The 18,151-nt window shown below is 40.3% G+C and overlaps 1 protein-coding gene across 1 annotated transcript in view; it reads left to right on the top strand.

The window, feature by feature from the left end:
* MICAL2 (microtubule associated monooxygenase, calponin and LIM domain containing 2) overlaps positions 1-17,573 on the top strand; it is a 278,713-nt gene extending 261,140 nt beyond the window's left edge. Inside the window, exons 32-34 of the mRNA XM_044681829.1 lie at positions 6,148-6,247; positions 11,780-11,853; positions 17,389-17,573. Coding sequence (XP_044537764.1) covers positions 6,148-6,247; positions 11,780-11,853; positions 17,389-17,573 — 359 coding nt within the window. The remainder of the gene's footprint in view (positions 1-6,147; positions 6,248-11,779; positions 11,854-17,388) is intronic.
* Positions 17,574-18,151: the final 578 nt, after the last annotated feature.

Raw genomic sequence — 18,151 nt, forward strand, 5'->3', positions numbered from 1 at the left:
TTCTTTTCTTTTCTTTTCTTTTCTTTTCTTTTCTTTTCTTTTCTTTCCTTTTCTCTTCTTTTCTTTTCTTTTCTTTTCTTTTCTTTTCTTTCCTTTCCTTTCCTTTCCTTTCCTTTCCTTTCCTTTTCTTTTCTTTCCTTTTCTTTTCTTTCCTTTTCTTTTAATTTTTGGTCATCGTATCTCTACTTCCTAACAGAAAACCTGAAACTTTTTATAGTTACTCATATAGTTTCATTGGGATAGGGTATTCCCTGGCAGGGTACCTAGATGGTGCAATGAATACAGCACCAGAACCGGAGCCAGGAAGACACATGTTCAAATCTGATATAAGACACTTACTAGCTGTGTGATCCTGGACAAGTCATTTAACTTTATTTGCCTCAATTTCTTCATCTGAAAAATAGAGCTCTAGCTCTAAAACACTGCCTGCCCTTTGATCACACTAGCTGCGTGATACTGGACAAGTCATTTAACTTTATTTGCCTCAATTTCTTTATCTGAGTCGGAGAAGGAAATGGCAAACCATTCTAGTATCCTTGCCAAGAAAATTCCAAAGAAGAAACTAAAAATTAACTAAACAACAATAGCAGACTCCCCTCCCTGGTGGGGAAACTCTGAAGTTTTCTATTCTCTATCTCTTGCTCCTTCTCACCCAGAGCATTATATTTAATAAATGCTTATTGAGTTGAATCTCAGAATGCAGAAACCTTTTCCTTTGAGGAACAAATGAACTTGCTTCTGCAAACAAGTGTTCAACCAGCATGTTTCAGTGAAAATGGGGCCATTAGGTGGCCCAGAACTTGCAAGTAAAACCTATTGTGCATTAATATATTATCAGACCAGCCACATTTTTAAAGCAATATCACCTTTCTTGGGCCCACCCTTAGAGAGTAATAGACTCACACAGTTGGAAGGTACCCCAGAGGTCATCAAATCCATCTCTTGTCTGAGTCAGAAACCTTACCATTAAAAACAATAACCATAATAGCATGCATTTATATAATATTTTAAGATTTTCAAAGAGCTTTTACAAATATCTCATTTCATCCTCACAATAACCCTGGGAGATAAATACTATTATTATCTCTATTTTATAGATGAGAAAACTGAGGCAGCCACAACTAAAATGTCTTGCCCAGAATCATACAACTTGTAAATATCTGCAATTGGATTTGAACTCAGAGCTTTCTGACTCTGGGCCCAGTGGGCTATCCACTATACCACTACTTGCCTCCAAAAAATGTTGCTATGCATTGCATTGAATGGTTAATAAATGCTTGTTGAATATATGAATGAACCCTTGATAAGGGTATTGTGTCCCCCCCTTTAGACTTTGACTCCTTTGAGAATAGGGATTGTTTGTTTTGCTTTTTGCTTTTCTTTAATGGTACACGAGAGACATTTAATAAATATTTAGTGATTGATTGGCAGCTCTCTTTGCTGGAAAGTTCTTCCTCATATCAAGCTGGAAATTGCCTCTTTATAGTTGGACCCAGATGCAGTGGCACAAGGGATCACAGAAGGAGGAAAAGGGATACCTACCTATAAGAAAACTAAGACTATAACAGCCAGCCAGGTGTCACCTGTGATTATTTGAGGCATATGATTCATTATAGAATGTGATTAATTGCCAGATGAAAGGTATAGCCCATAGGTGATTGAGTAATTGTTCAAAAAACTCCCAGTGAGCAGGTAATTAGAACAAGATATGTTCTGTTGGTTTATATTGTTGTAGGGGATGAGATAGAGGTCAGGAAGTAATTGTACAACAAATGCATGTCACATAAAAAAGCAAATCGCTGCATTCAGTTCAGCAAACACTGAGCCCTTCTCCGTCTAAGACTGCCTACTCTGTCCTGGAAATACAGAGACAAAAAGGAAAATAGCCTCTGCCTTCAAGGAGTATGTAGTCTACTGTTTGGGTATAAAGTACACAGATAAGCAAATGTAGTTGGTCTTTCTTTGTTTTCCAAGAATTCCAAAGACTAGTCTTGACTAGGGCACAAATTGGATTTAAGTGAGGCAGAGTTGCATTCACTAACTCTTCTAGAGTCATCAAAGTCCAATGGCAAGACAAAAGTCAGGAAGACTGGGGAGAGCCCCGCATGCCGTAGATGACCTTGGTGTCTTTTATGCCTGACCAAGCTCTAAGTACTTCGCAGCACTTGCTTTAGCTACCTTCATAGTCGATGGAACAAATTGTTCTCATCTGCCCATTCTGTTGGGGAAAATCTTCACATGCTTGGAGTAGACACTTCCCTGATTCACCGTGGGTTTGAGATCCGTTAGTTATCCTCAACCTGGTTTAGCCCATCTACTGAGATGGTTTTACCAGGTTGTGGCCACTGCTCATGCTCCAGCTTCTGGGAGCCAAAGGTGAGAATTGGGTGATAGGTGGACACCAAAGGTAGATGAGCATCAGAAGTGCCAGTCCTCCCTGAACACTTCATATGCTCCACATAGAAGTAAATACAAATCATCTTGAGGAAGGTATAATGATATGTAGGGGATAAAATTAATGATTTGATTAAATATAAGAGAATGTGGTTGCCAATATTATAACTCAAGTCAAAATGAATTTTTTTTTTTTAGCAGCTTTTATTTACAAAATAGAAGGAAAGGGTAAAGTAGAGAAATGTGAAAGAGGATAGAGTAAGCAGTCTAGTTAATCACCCTAAATGTTTCCTCTGGCACCTGGCTCAACTCAGGCTGGGCTAATTAGCCCTCAGCAGAGGACCCTCAACAGGAGGGCCATTTAGCCTGAGGACCCAGTGGTGAATGAATAACCACAGGGCCTCCTCTGGAAACTAATCTCTCCAGAAGCCAGGAAAGGAGCCAGCTTTTCACTCACCCATATTTTATTCCAAAGGGGAAGTCTTACCAAGAGAAGTCTTACCAAATGCTAGAGTCCTAGGTCCATGCTGAAGAAGGTCCTCTATCAGCCTCCAGAGCCTCAAAAGAGCTCTAAGACCTCATGATAGGAAGTTTCAGCCACTTTTAAAAACCCTTCTTTGCATCACTTCCTGTTCCTTCCTCCACTTTAGGGGACCAATTGTAGTATTTAAATTTGCTTAGGACTGCCTAAGGGGCAGTCAGTTGCTTTTGGAGGTGTCAACCCCTTTAGTAAGTAGTTTGTGGACTTCTCCTATTTTAGGGTTAAGTATGGGTGTATTCACTTTTGTTGGTTAAATTTAAAAGTAGGCAGGGGAGAGTTAATTGCATTTTCACAGAGAGAAACCACTCCCTTAGTTTGTCCTACATGGCATTCCATTTTTGTGTGCCTACATTTTGGGACTTAAGGGTCAGGAAGGATAAAAGGTGTAGGGTGAAGCTCTCTCTCTCTCTCTCTCTCTCTCTCTCTCTCTCTCTCTCTCTCTCTCTCTCTCTCTGTCTCTCCCTCTGTCTCTCCCTCTCCATCTCTCTCCACTTGAGGGCTTTGCAGCTTGGCAGGCTTGGGATTTCAGCTTAGGTATTTTTCTAGATAGGTGAGATTTTTTTTGTCCCCTTCATTTTCCTTTTTCATATATCTCCATTTTTATTAAAATTACATTGTTAAGAGCTACTAATGAACTCCTGATTTGAGAGTAACTTTTATAATGGTGACCACAATATTTTATTAATATTACATTTAATCATTCTTTTTTTCCATTTATTACAAAGGAGAGGGTACCTAACTACTGATGTGGGGATGTCAGGAGGATGGGAGGGGAGTGCAAAAGGAAGTAACTAAGAAAAGACCCTCCAGTAGGAAGCAACATCTGAACTGAGCCTTACAGGAAGACAGGGATTCCAAGAGATGGGAAGAGCCCAAGGTGCCACGTTGACTATGGGAATACCTAGTGGAACAGTGTAGTTAGAACATAGAGTTCCTAAACGGAAGTAATCTTGAGGTAGAAATGAACCAAAAAAAAAGTCTATTCTAGGCATGCACAGTAGATATGTATAAAGGCATGGATTGAGACAGGAAATCATGAGGCACCGAGGAAGATGACAGGACATTGAGTGCTGGACTTCGTGTCACGAATCCTGCCTGATGACTCTTGCTAGCTTTGTGACACTAGCCAAGTAACTTTACCTGTCTGGACTTTAGTTTCTTTATCTGTAAAATGGGGAGCGAGGGTGAAGACTCTTGCTTTTAAGATCCTTTTCATCTCCAAATCCAAGATCCTATAATCCTAAGTACTATGAAAATATAAGAAATATGAAATCATTATTAAGAATGTCCAAGGCAGTGTCTGCCATATAATAGACACTTAATAAATGTTTTTTGACTATTGACCAATTTAATAAAAAGAATTTGTCCAGGAGTAATATACTTCAGTCTCCCACTAGTCATGTTCACTTTCCTATCTATATAGTACTCTCTAGATCAGGGGTCGGCAACGTATGGCTCTTTCTGCAGGAGCCATAAAGTCCATTTTTTTTCAGGTGCTGTTACAGGAGCGCACTGTGAGCACTGTACGGCTCTCATGAAATTACATTTTAAAAAATGTGGCGTTTATGGCTCTCACGGCCAAAAAGGTTGCCCACCCCTGCTCTAGAAGCTTCCGCTTAATGTGTAAATTTGGGTGTTGTTTTATCCATCTGCCATGGAGCTGCACCAAAGACTTCATGTAGCTGGAAGGGTTGGTTAAATTTCTAACCTGATGTACTAGGGTGTCTCAGGGAGGTCGCAGTGAAGCCTGAAGTCTTTCAACCTTGGTCTCCTCATCTATAAAATGGGGCTAGTAAAAGTGCCTACCTCACAGGGTTGTTGTGAAGGTCAAGCAAATTAGTAAAGGATCAAATAAAGTCAAGTAATAATAGCCAAATTGGACCAATGATAAAAGCTAGTGTTTATATAGCACTTTAGGCTTTAGAAAGTGTTTTATAGGAGCAGCCAGGTAGCTCAGTGGATTGAGAGCCAGGTCTAGAGAGAGGAAGCCCTGAGCTCAAATCTGACCTCAGATACTTTCTAGCTATGTGACCCTGGGCAAGTCATTTAATCCCAGTTGCCTATCCCTTACCATTCTTCTGCCTTGGAACCAATATACAATATTAATTCCAAGATGGAAGGTAAGGATTAAAATTTAAAAAATTAAAAAAAATTTAAAAAACAACCAGGGGGCAGCTGGGTGGCTCAGTAGATAAAGAGACAGACCTAGAGATAGGAGGTGCTAGGTTTAAATATGACCTCAAACACTTTTTTTTTCTGTGACCCTGGACAAGTCATTTGACCCCCATTGCTCAGCCCTTACCACTCTACTGCCTTGGAGCCAATACACAGCATTGGTTCTAAGATGAAAGGTAAGAGTTTGGGTTTTTTTAAAAGCATTTTACAAATATCATCTCATTTTATCCTCACAACCATCCTAGGAGGTAGTCATTATTATTACTCCCATTTTGCAGATAAAGAAACTGAGTCACAGAGTGGATAAATGACTTGCCCAGGCTCACATAGCTGATAAAAGTGTTTGAAACCAAACTAGCCATACTTGCCGTAATATAGAATATGCTAGAATAGATTAAACAGGTACAAGACCATAGAGGTCAGCAAATGGAAGAGCTAGCGTGCCACCTCTGCCTCTGAATGTAGCCCTCTATGGGAGAAGTCCTATTTGACTGGAGTAGGTCTTTCCACCACCTCCCCGGCCATTGCCTGTCCTCTTGATTTTTGCCCCATCCCTGGACTTTGATGACTCTGGAAGAGAGAGGGAGGCCGATGGCTTTATGCCCCTCTGCCCCGCTTAAACCTAGTTCATGCAGAAATCAAAATGCCACCCTGTGATGTCGTTGGTCCTCTTTGAAAACAAAGGATAGCCAAGAAGGAGCCCAAGCAAGGAGCAGAGTGAGGGCAGTCTGGGCAGGGTCTGTGGCTTCCTCCTACAAAGTGCCCCGGAGAATCCACGGCAGCCTCCCACCCCCACCCCTCCTGCCCCTCAGTATCCTTCCTGACCAAAATTCCAAATGCGCCTCTTTGCCAGAGTGTGCACAGGTGTGCTCTATTTGTCCTACCCGCAGGCTCCCGGTATCAACAGCGCATCAGCGACTACTACCCAGCGTGGGTTTATTGAGACAAACATGGCCAGGTTAAGGGGGCCCCAGGGCCGTGTGATCACGGGGCGCAGAACTCCAATAGAACACATTTCTGCTTTATTTCTTAAACAGATTCAGGCGCACAGGATGAGGCACGGCTCCTGCATGAATGGTTTAAGCTGGTCCTGGAGAAGAATAAATTAATGCGATATGAATCTGAGCTCTTGATCATGTAAGTAAAGAAACACAGACAACAGCGAGGGCTCCGTGGGCTGTGGGGAGGAGGGAGGGCAGCCACCCCTCTGCTCAGGGCCCCTGTTTTCCCTCCTGATGCATGTACAGCCCTGATTGAGGCAAATTGCCATTTTATGTCTTGCATATCATATGCCTATTAGTGAGGAGGCTCTCCAGTTGTCCATTGCCGGCACCGAGGCTAGGACAGAACGAGATTCTGCACAGTTCTAATAGATGAGATAGCCAGCTTTCCAGATGGCATCTATTGAGAGGGGAACGTGTGGGCTGGGAGTTGGGAGACCTGAGTTTGGATTGTTGGGTGCCCTTGAGCAGGTCCCTTTCCCATCTCTGGTCCTCTCTGGGACCCAACAGTCTTGTCCATGGGAGAAAGGAATCGGTGTAGGCAAAGCCCTGGCTTCCCGGGTCCACTCCCAGACTCTGGCTTGGCTATCATCCATCATTGACCTTCTTTCCTTTTCCATTTATGCCAGCCAATCACACTGTCCTCTCCTGGACTTAAGACTGACCACTATATACGTCACATACACATGCAAATATAAATATAACATATACGTATGCATATTTCTGCGATGCATGTATACATTGTGTGTATCTGTATTCAGGCAGCTAAATGGCACAGGAAGTAGATCACTGGGCTTAGAACTCATTAGAACTCATCTTCACCAATTCAAATCTGGCCTCCAACACTAGCTGTACGACCCTGGCCACATCACTTATCCCTGTTTGTCTCAGTCCCTCGTCTTTAAAATGAGCTGGAGAAGAAAGAGACAAAGCACTCCAGTATCTCTGCCGAGAAAAGTCCAAAGAGGGTCACTAAGAGTTGGTCATGACTGAAAAACAGCTGAACGACAACAACAAAGTGCAAAAATCCTACCATAGACAAATTCTTGGAACCATCAGAAGTAACCTGCCCTCCTCACTCTCCCTAAAATGAAGGGCTTCTACTTGAAGACCTTGAATGACCCTTTCAGGTTTTTAGATCAATGATTCTCTGAGGTCATTCCATTTTCTGGGCTCAACAATTAGGATTATTTTTGTTAGGATTGTTGGGCTCCAACGTTAAAGATTGGTTTGGTCTACTTTTAGAAGGTCAGCTTCTCTGGAAACTCCATGTCCCCCCTTTGTCCCAAAGAATCAACCCTGACAATAAGTATCAAGAACTGAAGACATGAATTAGTGTCTTCCCCTCTATCACTCCTCTGGGGATGCCTAGGGAATAGCTAATCACAGCAATATTCAGATAAAGCCTTCCAGTTTGCAAAGCACTTTACAAACATTTTCCCTTTTTTAAAGATGAATAAACTAAGCCAAACAGATGTTTAAGTGGCTTCCCTAGAGTCACAGAGTTAGTAAATATCTGAGGCAAGATTTGAACTCACATGTTCCTGATTTCAGGTCTACTACTTTACCTATCTAAGTGCCTTTAGAATGTGGGTCCAAGGGCGGCTAGGTGGATCAATGGATAGTCAGACCTTGAGGCAGGAGGTCCTGGGTTCAATTCTGGCTTCAGATACATCCTAATAGTGTGACCTTGGGCAAGTCGCTTAACCTCCATTGCCCAGTTCTTACCTCTCTTCTGCCTTGGAATGGATATTCAGTATTGATTCTAAGACAGAAGAAAAAAGTTAAAAAAAAAATGTGGGTCCCAAAATGTGAGGAAGCTCTATCTGATATTCATGTGGTCAAAAGAGTGAATTAGGAGGGGGAGAATGTTAGAGGTCAGCTCCTTCCTCTCATCTCTTTATATGAACTTTGGGCCCATTAGATATGGCCAGAACATACTTAGAAAAACATGTGGCTGGACTATGGAAAGCAGCCACAGATAGACATACTTATAGCCCAAATGGGCATTTATCTGGTATTGGCAGGATAAAACAAGCTTACTTTGAAATTAAGTATGATATAGGCTGCAGGTAATAGGACAAGAGCTTCCACACACCAATACTCCTTATAGACACTGGACTCCCCTAGCTTTTTGTAGAATAATTATTATTACTTACTACATCTCCATTATTATCATTCTATTCTAATGCAAGTGCCTTCCAGACATTACGGTATTTAAACCTTACACCTAACCTATTACATACTCTAGGACAAAGTGTGGTAGACTTGAAGTCAGGAAAAGCAGAGTCAGTCAAAAAATATTCATTGAGCTCCTATTCTGCATTAAACTTATAAAGAAAGGCAAAAGCCAGTCCTGCCCTGAAGGACCTTACGGTCTAATGGGAGAGATGTGATATCAGTGTAAGACTAGGTAAGACAAGGCAAATATAAGATAAATGGAAGGTCATCTCAGAGGGGAAATCATTCACAACAGGAAGGCATGGGTGGATGGAGAGGAAAATGAGGAGATGTGTAGAATTTAAGCTGAGTCTTGAGGGAAGCCATGGAAATTAGGGCATGGAGCTGAAAAAGGAGCACATTCTAGGCATGAGGTCCAGCCAGGGAAAAGGCTCACAGTTGAAGGAGAATAGAGTAACCCCAAGTGCAGTAAGAGGAGAAAAAAAGACTGGAAAGGTAGGAAGGTGCTATGCTATGAAGAGCTTCAAATGCCAATCAGAGGACTTTCTTTTTAATCTGAAGGTAATAAGAAGCCACCGGAGTTTATGGAGTAAGGGGTTGACATGAGCAGACCTACAATTTTATTTTTTTAGTTCAATTTTATTTTTATTTTCAATTCCAAATTTTCTACATTCCTCTACTCCACTCTCACCCATAGAGAAGGCAACAAGAATGACACCCATTATACATATAAAGCCATGCAAAAAATAGGTATACATTAGCCATGTCCAAAAAGGAAAAAAGAAAAAGAAAGAGAAAAAATATATACATCAGGCTGTACTCCGAGTCCATCAGTTCTCTCTCTGAAGGTAGAAAGCATTTTTCCTCAAAACTCCTTTGGACTAGATTCAACCAGTCTGGAGAGCAATTTGGAACTATGCTCAAAGGACTCTAAAACCCTTGGTCCATCAATACCATTACTAGGTCTGTATGACAAAGAGATCAAAAAAAGATTTGTAAAAATGGGGGGGAAAGGGCCTATTTATGCAAAAATGTTTATTGCAGCTCTTTTTGTGGTAACAAAGAATTAGAAATTGAGGGTTTTCCATAAATTAGGGAATGACTAACCAAGTTGGGATATGTGATAGTTATAGAATATTATTGTATCATAAGAAATGACAAGCAGGATGGTTTCAGGAAAATCTAGAAATATTTTTCCATGAACTGATGCAAAGTGAAGTGAGCAAAACCAGAAAAAAACATTATATGTAGTGACAGCAATATTTCTTGATGAACAGCTGTGCATGACCTAGTTATTCTCAGCAATACAATGATACAAAACAATCCCAGAGACTCATGATGAAAAATGCTATATGCCCTCTGAGAAAGAACTAGAACCTGATTGTAGACAAAAACATACTACATTTCATTTTCTTTATTCTTTTTTTCCATTTGAGAATTCTTCTACAAAAATGACTAATGTGGAGAAATGTTTCTGATGATAATACCTGTAAAATCTATATCTGACTGCTTGCCATCTCAGGAAGGAAGGAGGACAGGGAAGGAGAGAGACAGAAGAAGGAAGCGAATTTTGAACTTTTCATAAAAAAAAGTTAAAAGTATTTGCATATAATAGAGGAAAAATAAATATTATTTTAGAAACTCCTTTGGGAAGAGTGAGGGAAGATAGCCAGGGAGACAATTTGGATGATATAACTTCAGAAAACTTATGTGGAAATTTGTTATTACACATAATTGGTAAAAAAAAATTAAAAATATTTAAACTCCTTTGGAATAGTCATGGATCATTGTATTGATGAGAGTAGCTCTCTTCCACAGTTGATTTTCTTTATAATTGCTTTCACTGTGTAGATTGTTCTCATGGTTCTGCCCACTTCACTTCACATCAGTTCAAAGTTTCCTGATTTTTCTGAAACCATCCCCTTCATCATGTCTTACAGCACAAAAATATTCTATCACATTCATATACTATAACTTATTCAGCCATTCCTCAATTTATAGGCATCTCTCTTAGCTTCCAATTCTTTGATGCCACAAAAAAAGTTACTCTAAGTATTTTTCTATTTAGGGATCCTTTTCCTTTTTTTTTTCATTTCTTTGGGATATAGACCTTGGCAAAAAGATATGCACTGTTTTAAAGCTTTGGGGGTATAGTTCCAGATTGTTCTCCAGAATGTTTGGACTCATTCATAGTTCTAGCAACAATGCATTAGTTTTATCTATTTTCCCATATCCCATCTAGTATTTGTCATTTCCCTTTTCTGTCATATCAGCCAATTTAATGAGTGTGAGGTAGTATCTCAGAGTTGTCTTAATCTATATTTCTCTAGTTATTAGTGATTTAGAGCATTTTTATATGACTATTTTATATGACTATATGACAACTTTGGTTTCTTCCCCTGAAAGCTATCTGTTCATATCTCTTGACCATTTACCAGCTGAGGAATGGCTCTTATTCTTCCAAATTTGATTTAGATTTTTATATATTTTTAAAATGAGACCTTTATCAAAGAAACCTGCTAAAAACGTTTTTTGCTCAGTTTCCTGCTATTCTAATTTGGGTTGCACTGATTTTGTTTGTGCAAAACGCTTTTTAATTTATGCAATCAAAATCATCCTTTTTATCTTCCAGGAACCTCTCTATCTTTTGTTTGGTCATGAACTCTTCCCCTATCCATACATCTCTGATAGGTAGACCTGAAAAAATCACTTCAGTAGCTGATTTGAATTTTAAAAATAGATATAATGATGCCTCCCCTGATGCAGCTGACTTAATTTAAAAGCTGTGTGACTCTGAGCAACTTTTATCCTTACTTGTCCTCTCTGAACCTTAGTTTTCCTTATCTATAAAATAAGAGGGGTTAGACTAAATGGCTTCTAAGGTTCCTTCAAGCTATAGTCTTGTGCAAGATTGGAATTGGAATAATAATAATATGATAAATATATTATAAAAATTAAATTCTACATATAAATTAATATTTATTGTAATGTGATATGTAAATATGATATATAATGTAATGTAACAGAAATATAATATATAAATAAATTAAATAGTAAATATAGTGATAATATAGGAATAATAATATTTGCTAACTCAGAGGCTATTGCGAGAACCAGATGAGATAACATGTAATGAGCTCTGCAAACCTAAGGTATTCTCCATTGATTATTATCAAACAGCAAATCTTTAAATTCTGCAGATATTATGATCTTAGCCTCAAGTTACTAATGATCAGACTCAGGATTTGAACTCATTTCTTCCTAAATCCAGCATCCTATCTACTGATCCTGCTGACAAGAACCATAGGCTTGATCCTTTTAGTTACCCTCGGGATAGTGACCACAGGGGCAGCAGAACTTTCATTTGGGAAGTTTAGACACCAGCTACAGAAGGATGAACAGATGCTGCAACTGCATATTAATCTGAAGTCATTCAAACTTTTAATCTCTAATATTTATCAACTTTTACTATTTTTGTTCTTCTCAGGGCTCAAGAATTAGAATTAGAAGACCACCAAAGCAGATTGGAGCAGAAACTAAGAGAAAAAATGTGTATGGAAGGTAAGTTAAGGGGATATTGTTTAGACCCACTTTGAATGAAAGGAGTGGGACTAGAGCAGAGAATTGAATTGAATTTTATTCAGAAAGTATATATTAGCCCCTCTTTTGTGTCTAATAGTGTACTGACAGCTGAAAATACAAAGACAAAAATGAAACAATTTCTTATGAAATCTCTTAACAATCTCTTATGAAATTCTCTTAGAGAATTTACATTTGGAGTGGGAGGGAAGCTATACTTACAGGGTGAGAGATAGAAAATATACACAGATAAGTAAATCCATGTAATTGTAATGGGTTTACACAGAGTGAAACCAGATTGGGGATTATCTGCTGTGTTCAAAGGACTGCCTCTCCATTGGCCAGTCTATCTATTTTATCCAAACTAATTTGGGGGGAGGGAAGCACAAGCAATACGGCAGAGGTGATCTGGACCCCCTTGCCCCATAGGGACTTTCAGGCACCTGAGCTGAGTCTAGAAGGGGGCTGGGCACTCCCAGAGAAAGAGGAGAAAGAGCATCTTGGGAATAGGAGACAACCAAAACAAAAGACACTTGCACCATTATATAGGAAGAGCCAGCATCATGACAGTTTGGGTAGAATAGAGAATAAGTGAGGAGGAATAATAATGAATCCAAAAAGACATGGTTGAAGCCAGATTGTGAAGGGCATAAAATGCCAAATGGATGAGTTGATTTTTTATCCTGGAGGCAATAAGTAGTTGCTAAGGTTTCTTAAGGAAGAGAGTAACCATCAATCAGGGCTCTAAGACTATCACTTTGGCAGCTATGCAGATGGCGACTTGGTAGAAGGAAACCCATCAGGAGTGGTCCAGCTGAAAGATGACAAGGGTTGTGGGATTAAAGGGGACAGATGTAAGAAGTATTGGGGGTGGGTTAGGATCAATAAGACTTAGTAATTGATTGGTTATAAGGGTTGAGATAGAATGAAGAATCAGCCATAATTGAGGTCTTGAAGTTGGGTGACAAGAAGGATGCTTGATACTTACCACAAAGATGAGGATGTTAGAAGGAGTGAGAGTTTCTCGAGGCGGGTGGATAGGAATAATGACTTCCTTTTTAGATCTGTGGAATTTAGGATGTCCCATATGTGGGTTATCAGAGTGAACTGGGGGACAGCTAAATGATTCAGTGGATAGTCAGGCCTAAAGATGGAAGGTCCTGGGTTCAAATCTGACCTCAGACACTTCCTAGCTGTATGACCATGGGCAAGTCACTTAATCCCCACTACCTAGTCTTTGTCTCTCTTCTGCCTTGGAATCAATACACAATATTGATTCCAAGACAAAAGATAAAAAAAAATTTAATGACCCAGAAGAGATTGCCAAGCAATTTATCAGCCAATCCTACTGCCCTTGTCATTTTCCTTTTCTAACATGTTAGCCAAAGGATAGAGTTCAATCCAATGCTGCTCTATCTCTCTCTGTCCCACCATGACTGTCCAAACCATATCCACATGTTTTAGTCTGGTGCTTCCAGACTAGCCAGAAAGGAGTCTCTCAAGTCTCTAGATTTAGCTAAGCCAAAAAAAAATGAGAAGTCAAGTTTATCCCCGACCCCTGGGCTAGGACAGAGCTTCCCAGCAGCCTGTGTGGGCTGTGCTGACTTCTCTAGAAAGAAAGCAATTGTGCCTGGGAAGCTGGTGTGGTCACAGAGCAGTGTCACTTGTCTCTGCTACTCCTCTAGTCAGCCAGATAACAAATATTTAGTAAGCATTTCTTATTATGTGCTAGGCATTGTGCTAAGCCCTGGAGATACTGAGAAAGGCCAGTACAGGGAATAGTCATTCTTTAGCTCTTGGCAGTTACTATCTGGGCTGCTAGGTGGCACAGTGAAAAAAGTGCTGGGCCAGAAGTCAAGAAAACCCATCTACCTATACAAATCTGGTCTCAGATACTTCCTAGCTGTGTTAGTCAAGTCACTTAATCTGTTTGCCTCAGTTTCCTCATCTGTCAAATGAGCTGGAGAAGGAAATGGGAAAAAAACCTTCCAATATCTTTGCCAAGAAAACCCCAAAAGAGGCCATGAAGAGTTAGATGCGACCGAAACAACTGAACAAAAACAATAATAATCTGGCAAAGGATAGATTTCCCAGTCCCACCTCAAATCACACAGTGGCTTTCATTCCTTTGTGGCTGCAAATGGTTGTATATATAGTACAGTGGAAAGAGTGCTGGGCTTGGAATCACGGTTCCATTTCTAGCCCTGCTACTCATTACCAATATGACTTTGGTCAAATCACTTCCCTGGGCCTCAGTTTCTTTATCTATAAAATGAGAGAGTTGTTCTTGATGACCTATAAGATACCTTATATTCTTATTCCACAAAAAATGGGTGCCAAAGACTTTACTAAAAGATGACTATGTTTTGTGCGCTACAGTAGGGGATATACAGACACAAAAAGCAAGGCAGTCCTACCCTATAAGAGCTTCCATTCCAATATGGGGAGACAATACAGAGTTTCTTCCAAAGAGGGATCCTGTGATCCTGGCTCTTTAGCTAAAGCACCGAGGCCAGAGACCAGACTTCCGAAGCCCTCCCAGTCCTGGGCACGTCATTATTGTCATCCTAGTGAAGACCTGACTTGGGCTTCTCTGCTACCCTTTCCCACAGAATCGAGGTCAGTGGAAGGAGACACTTAACAGAGTGGCTTTACATAGGAAACCTTTGATAAATTCATATTGAACGAATGAATGAATGAGAAGTCCCAGAGGACCTCTGAGCTCCCTTCTGGCTCTGTGCTTCTTAGTCGGCAGAAGGGGTAGGGATTCTTAGCTTCTTTTGTATGTCATAGACTCCTCAGGCAATCAGGTGAAGCCTTTGGACCCCTTCTTAGAAGAATATTCTTTTAAATCCTTACCTTCTTTCTGCCTTAGAACCAACACTATGTATTCTAAGGCAGAAGAGTGGTAAGGGAAGCAATGGGGGTTAAGTGACTTGCTCAGGGTAGCACAGCTAGGAAAAGTCCCAGAGACTTCCTGGCCTGGCTCCTTAGAATAATATTTTTAAGGGTATGGTATAGTGGATAGAATACTGGTCCTGGAGTCAGGAAAACTCCTTTTTCTGAGTTCAAATCTGACCTTAGACACTTACTAGCTCTGTGGTCCCAGGCAAATCACTTAACCTTGTTTGCCTTATAAGCTGAGAAGGAAATGGCAAACCACTCCAGTATCTCTGCCCAAAAGAACCATCTAAATGGCACCACCAAGAGTCAGATAAAACTGAACAACAACTGAACGACAACAAGGATTACAAAGGAAGCTAATTATACTGAAATATAGTTATAAAATATTTCAAAATAAGTTCAAAGACCCTCAGAAGTCTATCCATGGACCCTAGGTTAAGAACTATTTGCTAGGGGCAGCATCTAGGTGGCTCATTAGATAGAGAGGGAAATTTGAAGATAAGAGATCCTGGGTTCAAATCTGGCCTTAAATATTTGCAACTGTGTGGCCCTGGTCATGTCATTTAACCTCAGTAGGCTACCCCTAACTGCTCTTCTGCCTTGGAATCAATACTAAGTATTGATTCTTTTTTTTTTAAACCTTTACCTTCTGCCTTGGAATCAGTATTGTGTATTGGTTCCAAGGCAGAAGAGTGGTAAGGGCTAGGTAGTGGGGGTCAAGGGACTTGGACAGGGCTACACAGCTAGGAAGTGTCTGAAGCCAAATTTGAACCCAGGATCTCCTGTCTCTGGGCCTGGCTCTCAATCCACTGAGCTACTCAGCTGCCCTCCTAAGTACTGATTCTAAGACAGAAAGCTTAAAAAAAAACTAGTTGCTGCTCCAAAAGAATGGAGGGAAGGGAGCTTCAGAGCAGTTCTTAGTGAGAAGGGAATATTCTTAGTGTAGGGAACAGACAAGGCGAAGGGAATGAATGGGGAGAAGGAGAACTGAAACCTCAAGAGATAAGCAGACTGCAAGGAGAGGGATGAATACAAGAAAGAAGAAGATTTAAACAAAGCAGACCTTGTAACTGAAGGCTTATGGGATGCTCCTCAAATTGCACAGAACTAATGTCAGATTTATATGCCTGGATACTGAATTTAATTTGCTACAATACAATTTGGTAAGAGACATACTACTAAAAATCACTTAGCCATACTTTATTTTGAATTCCTTACTGAGCATTCATAGCCATACTCTGGTCACATATGGTCCCTGCTTAAATGTGGTAGCTTTCAATTAAGCTTTATTAAAAAAAAGAAGAAGAAAAAGCTGATTGCAGGGAAAAGGCAGCATATCTACTATGAATAGATAGTATTGCCCATGACTTCTTCCATGCATTTTAAGGAAAATATCTGATCCTTCTTGATTTTTTGCAACCTTCCACACAGTCTCATCTGTCCTTGGAGGTCTGTGGGTTCAATGCAGAAATTCAACTTGGAATATAAAAATAGATACCAAAAAACAGTTTCTTCTCTTAAGGTGCTCACCACTAAATGAAGGGGCCAAGAGGGCAAACCCCTATAAATGGACAAAATATAGACAGGATTCACCAAAGGCAAGCTCAGAGGGATTAGATTAAAGAGAACTGGGGAAAGCTTCCAGAAGAAGAAAGGACTTCAGCTGAGACTTGAAGGAAGTCAGGGGATTTAGGAGGAAGAAGTAAGAAGGAAGAGCACTCCAGGCAGGGGAAACAGATAGGAATTAAGAGACATAATCAACGATACATGTAAAACCCAGTGGAATTGTGTGTTGGCTATGGGAGGTGGAGGGGTTTGGGGGAGAGGGAAAGAACATGAAACATGTAACTGGGAAAATAAATATTCAAAATTTAAAATTTAAATTAAAAAAAAGGAATTAAGAGACAAGAGACAGATCATGTGTTTGAGGACCAGCAGGGAGGCCACTATTACTGTGTCACTTTGAGAGTATTCTTGCCTTCAAGGCACTTATACGCTTCTTGGAAGAGGGGAGCAATGAAGATCATGTATGCATATATGTGTATATATAATGTTATTATACATATACTTATTACACACACACACACACATACACACACATATACACACACAGAAAGAATTCAGGGAGCAGAGTACAAACTGAGAAAATCATCATTGGTCAATAGCAAGATTGATTCATGGATTGATGTCTATTCTTGTTGGAATTGGAGCTGTCCAATGCTGAAGATACCTTAGAGCAGTGATTCCCAAAGTGAGCAGTGATTCACAAAGTGGGCGCCCCCGCCCCCTGGTGGGTGCTGCAGCAATCCAGGAAAGCGGTGATGGCCACAGGTGCATTTATCTTTCCTATTAATTGCTATTAAAATTAAAAAAAATTAATTCCCAGGGGGCTAAGTAATATTTTTTCTGGAAAGGGGGCGGTAGGCCAAAAAAGTTTGGGAACCACTGCCTTAGAGTGTCTCCAGCTGTTAAGGATAGTTCCTCATGTTAACTTAATTTCCCATTTACTGACAAGAGACTCTGGATCAACAACAAAGAATGTGGGTATTAGTAAAATAAACACTGGCTGATTTTAACTTAGGTAATTTCTGCCCCCCCCTTTTGTTTCCTTAGAGAGCGAAAAAGATGACAGTGTTCGGAATGAGGAACAGGAGATTTTCACCAAAATGATGAGAGTGATTGAGCAGAGAGACAGACTAGTAGATTCCTTAGAGAAGCAGAGAGTGAAAGAAAAAGCTGAAGATCAACACTTTGAAAATTTTATGTTATCTCGAGCTTATCAACTCAGCAGATCTTGAAGAAATACCGGTGCATCCCAGTCACTTGTGGCAGCTTGAGGAGCTTGTGGATCATAAAACAATAAGTTGCCTGATGAAATATGGTTGGGGAAATTTATGGTTTATACCCCAGGGGGAGTGAAATGCAGGGGTCAAAGACCACTACACCTGTAGCCCTTTTGGCAACAAATGAACAACTGAGCTTAGCACCCATAGCAACTACAACCCTAAGGAAGCTTTTTCCTACCACTCTCCCAGCCCTGGGACTGGCATCACAGGTCCTCGGATAATTAATACTCTTTCCAAAACTAGAATTTTTTTCTTTTTCAAAGAAGAATAACAGCATGGTAGAGTGGTAGGGCACTCAATATGTTCTGAGGGGCTGGGATCAAATTATGCCTCCATCACTTAGTACCTGTGTGAATCTGGGCAAGTGAATTCATCACTCCAGGACTTAGTTCCCCATCTATACATAATGAAAGAACTAGACCAGATAATCTTTGAGGCTTCTTCCAACTTGAGATCTATGATCTTATCATGATGATGATAACAAGGAGTCTAATCAGATACGTAACAGCTCTCCTAGAGATTACCGAGTG

The sequence above is a fragment of the Gracilinanus agilis genome, chromosome 6, assembly GCF_016433145.1.
Source record: "Gracilinanus agilis isolate LMUSP501 chromosome 6, AgileGrace, whole genome shotgun sequence".
Classification (NCBI taxonomy): domain Eukaryota; kingdom Metazoa; phylum Chordata; class Mammalia; order Didelphimorphia; family Didelphidae; genus Gracilinanus; species Gracilinanus agilis.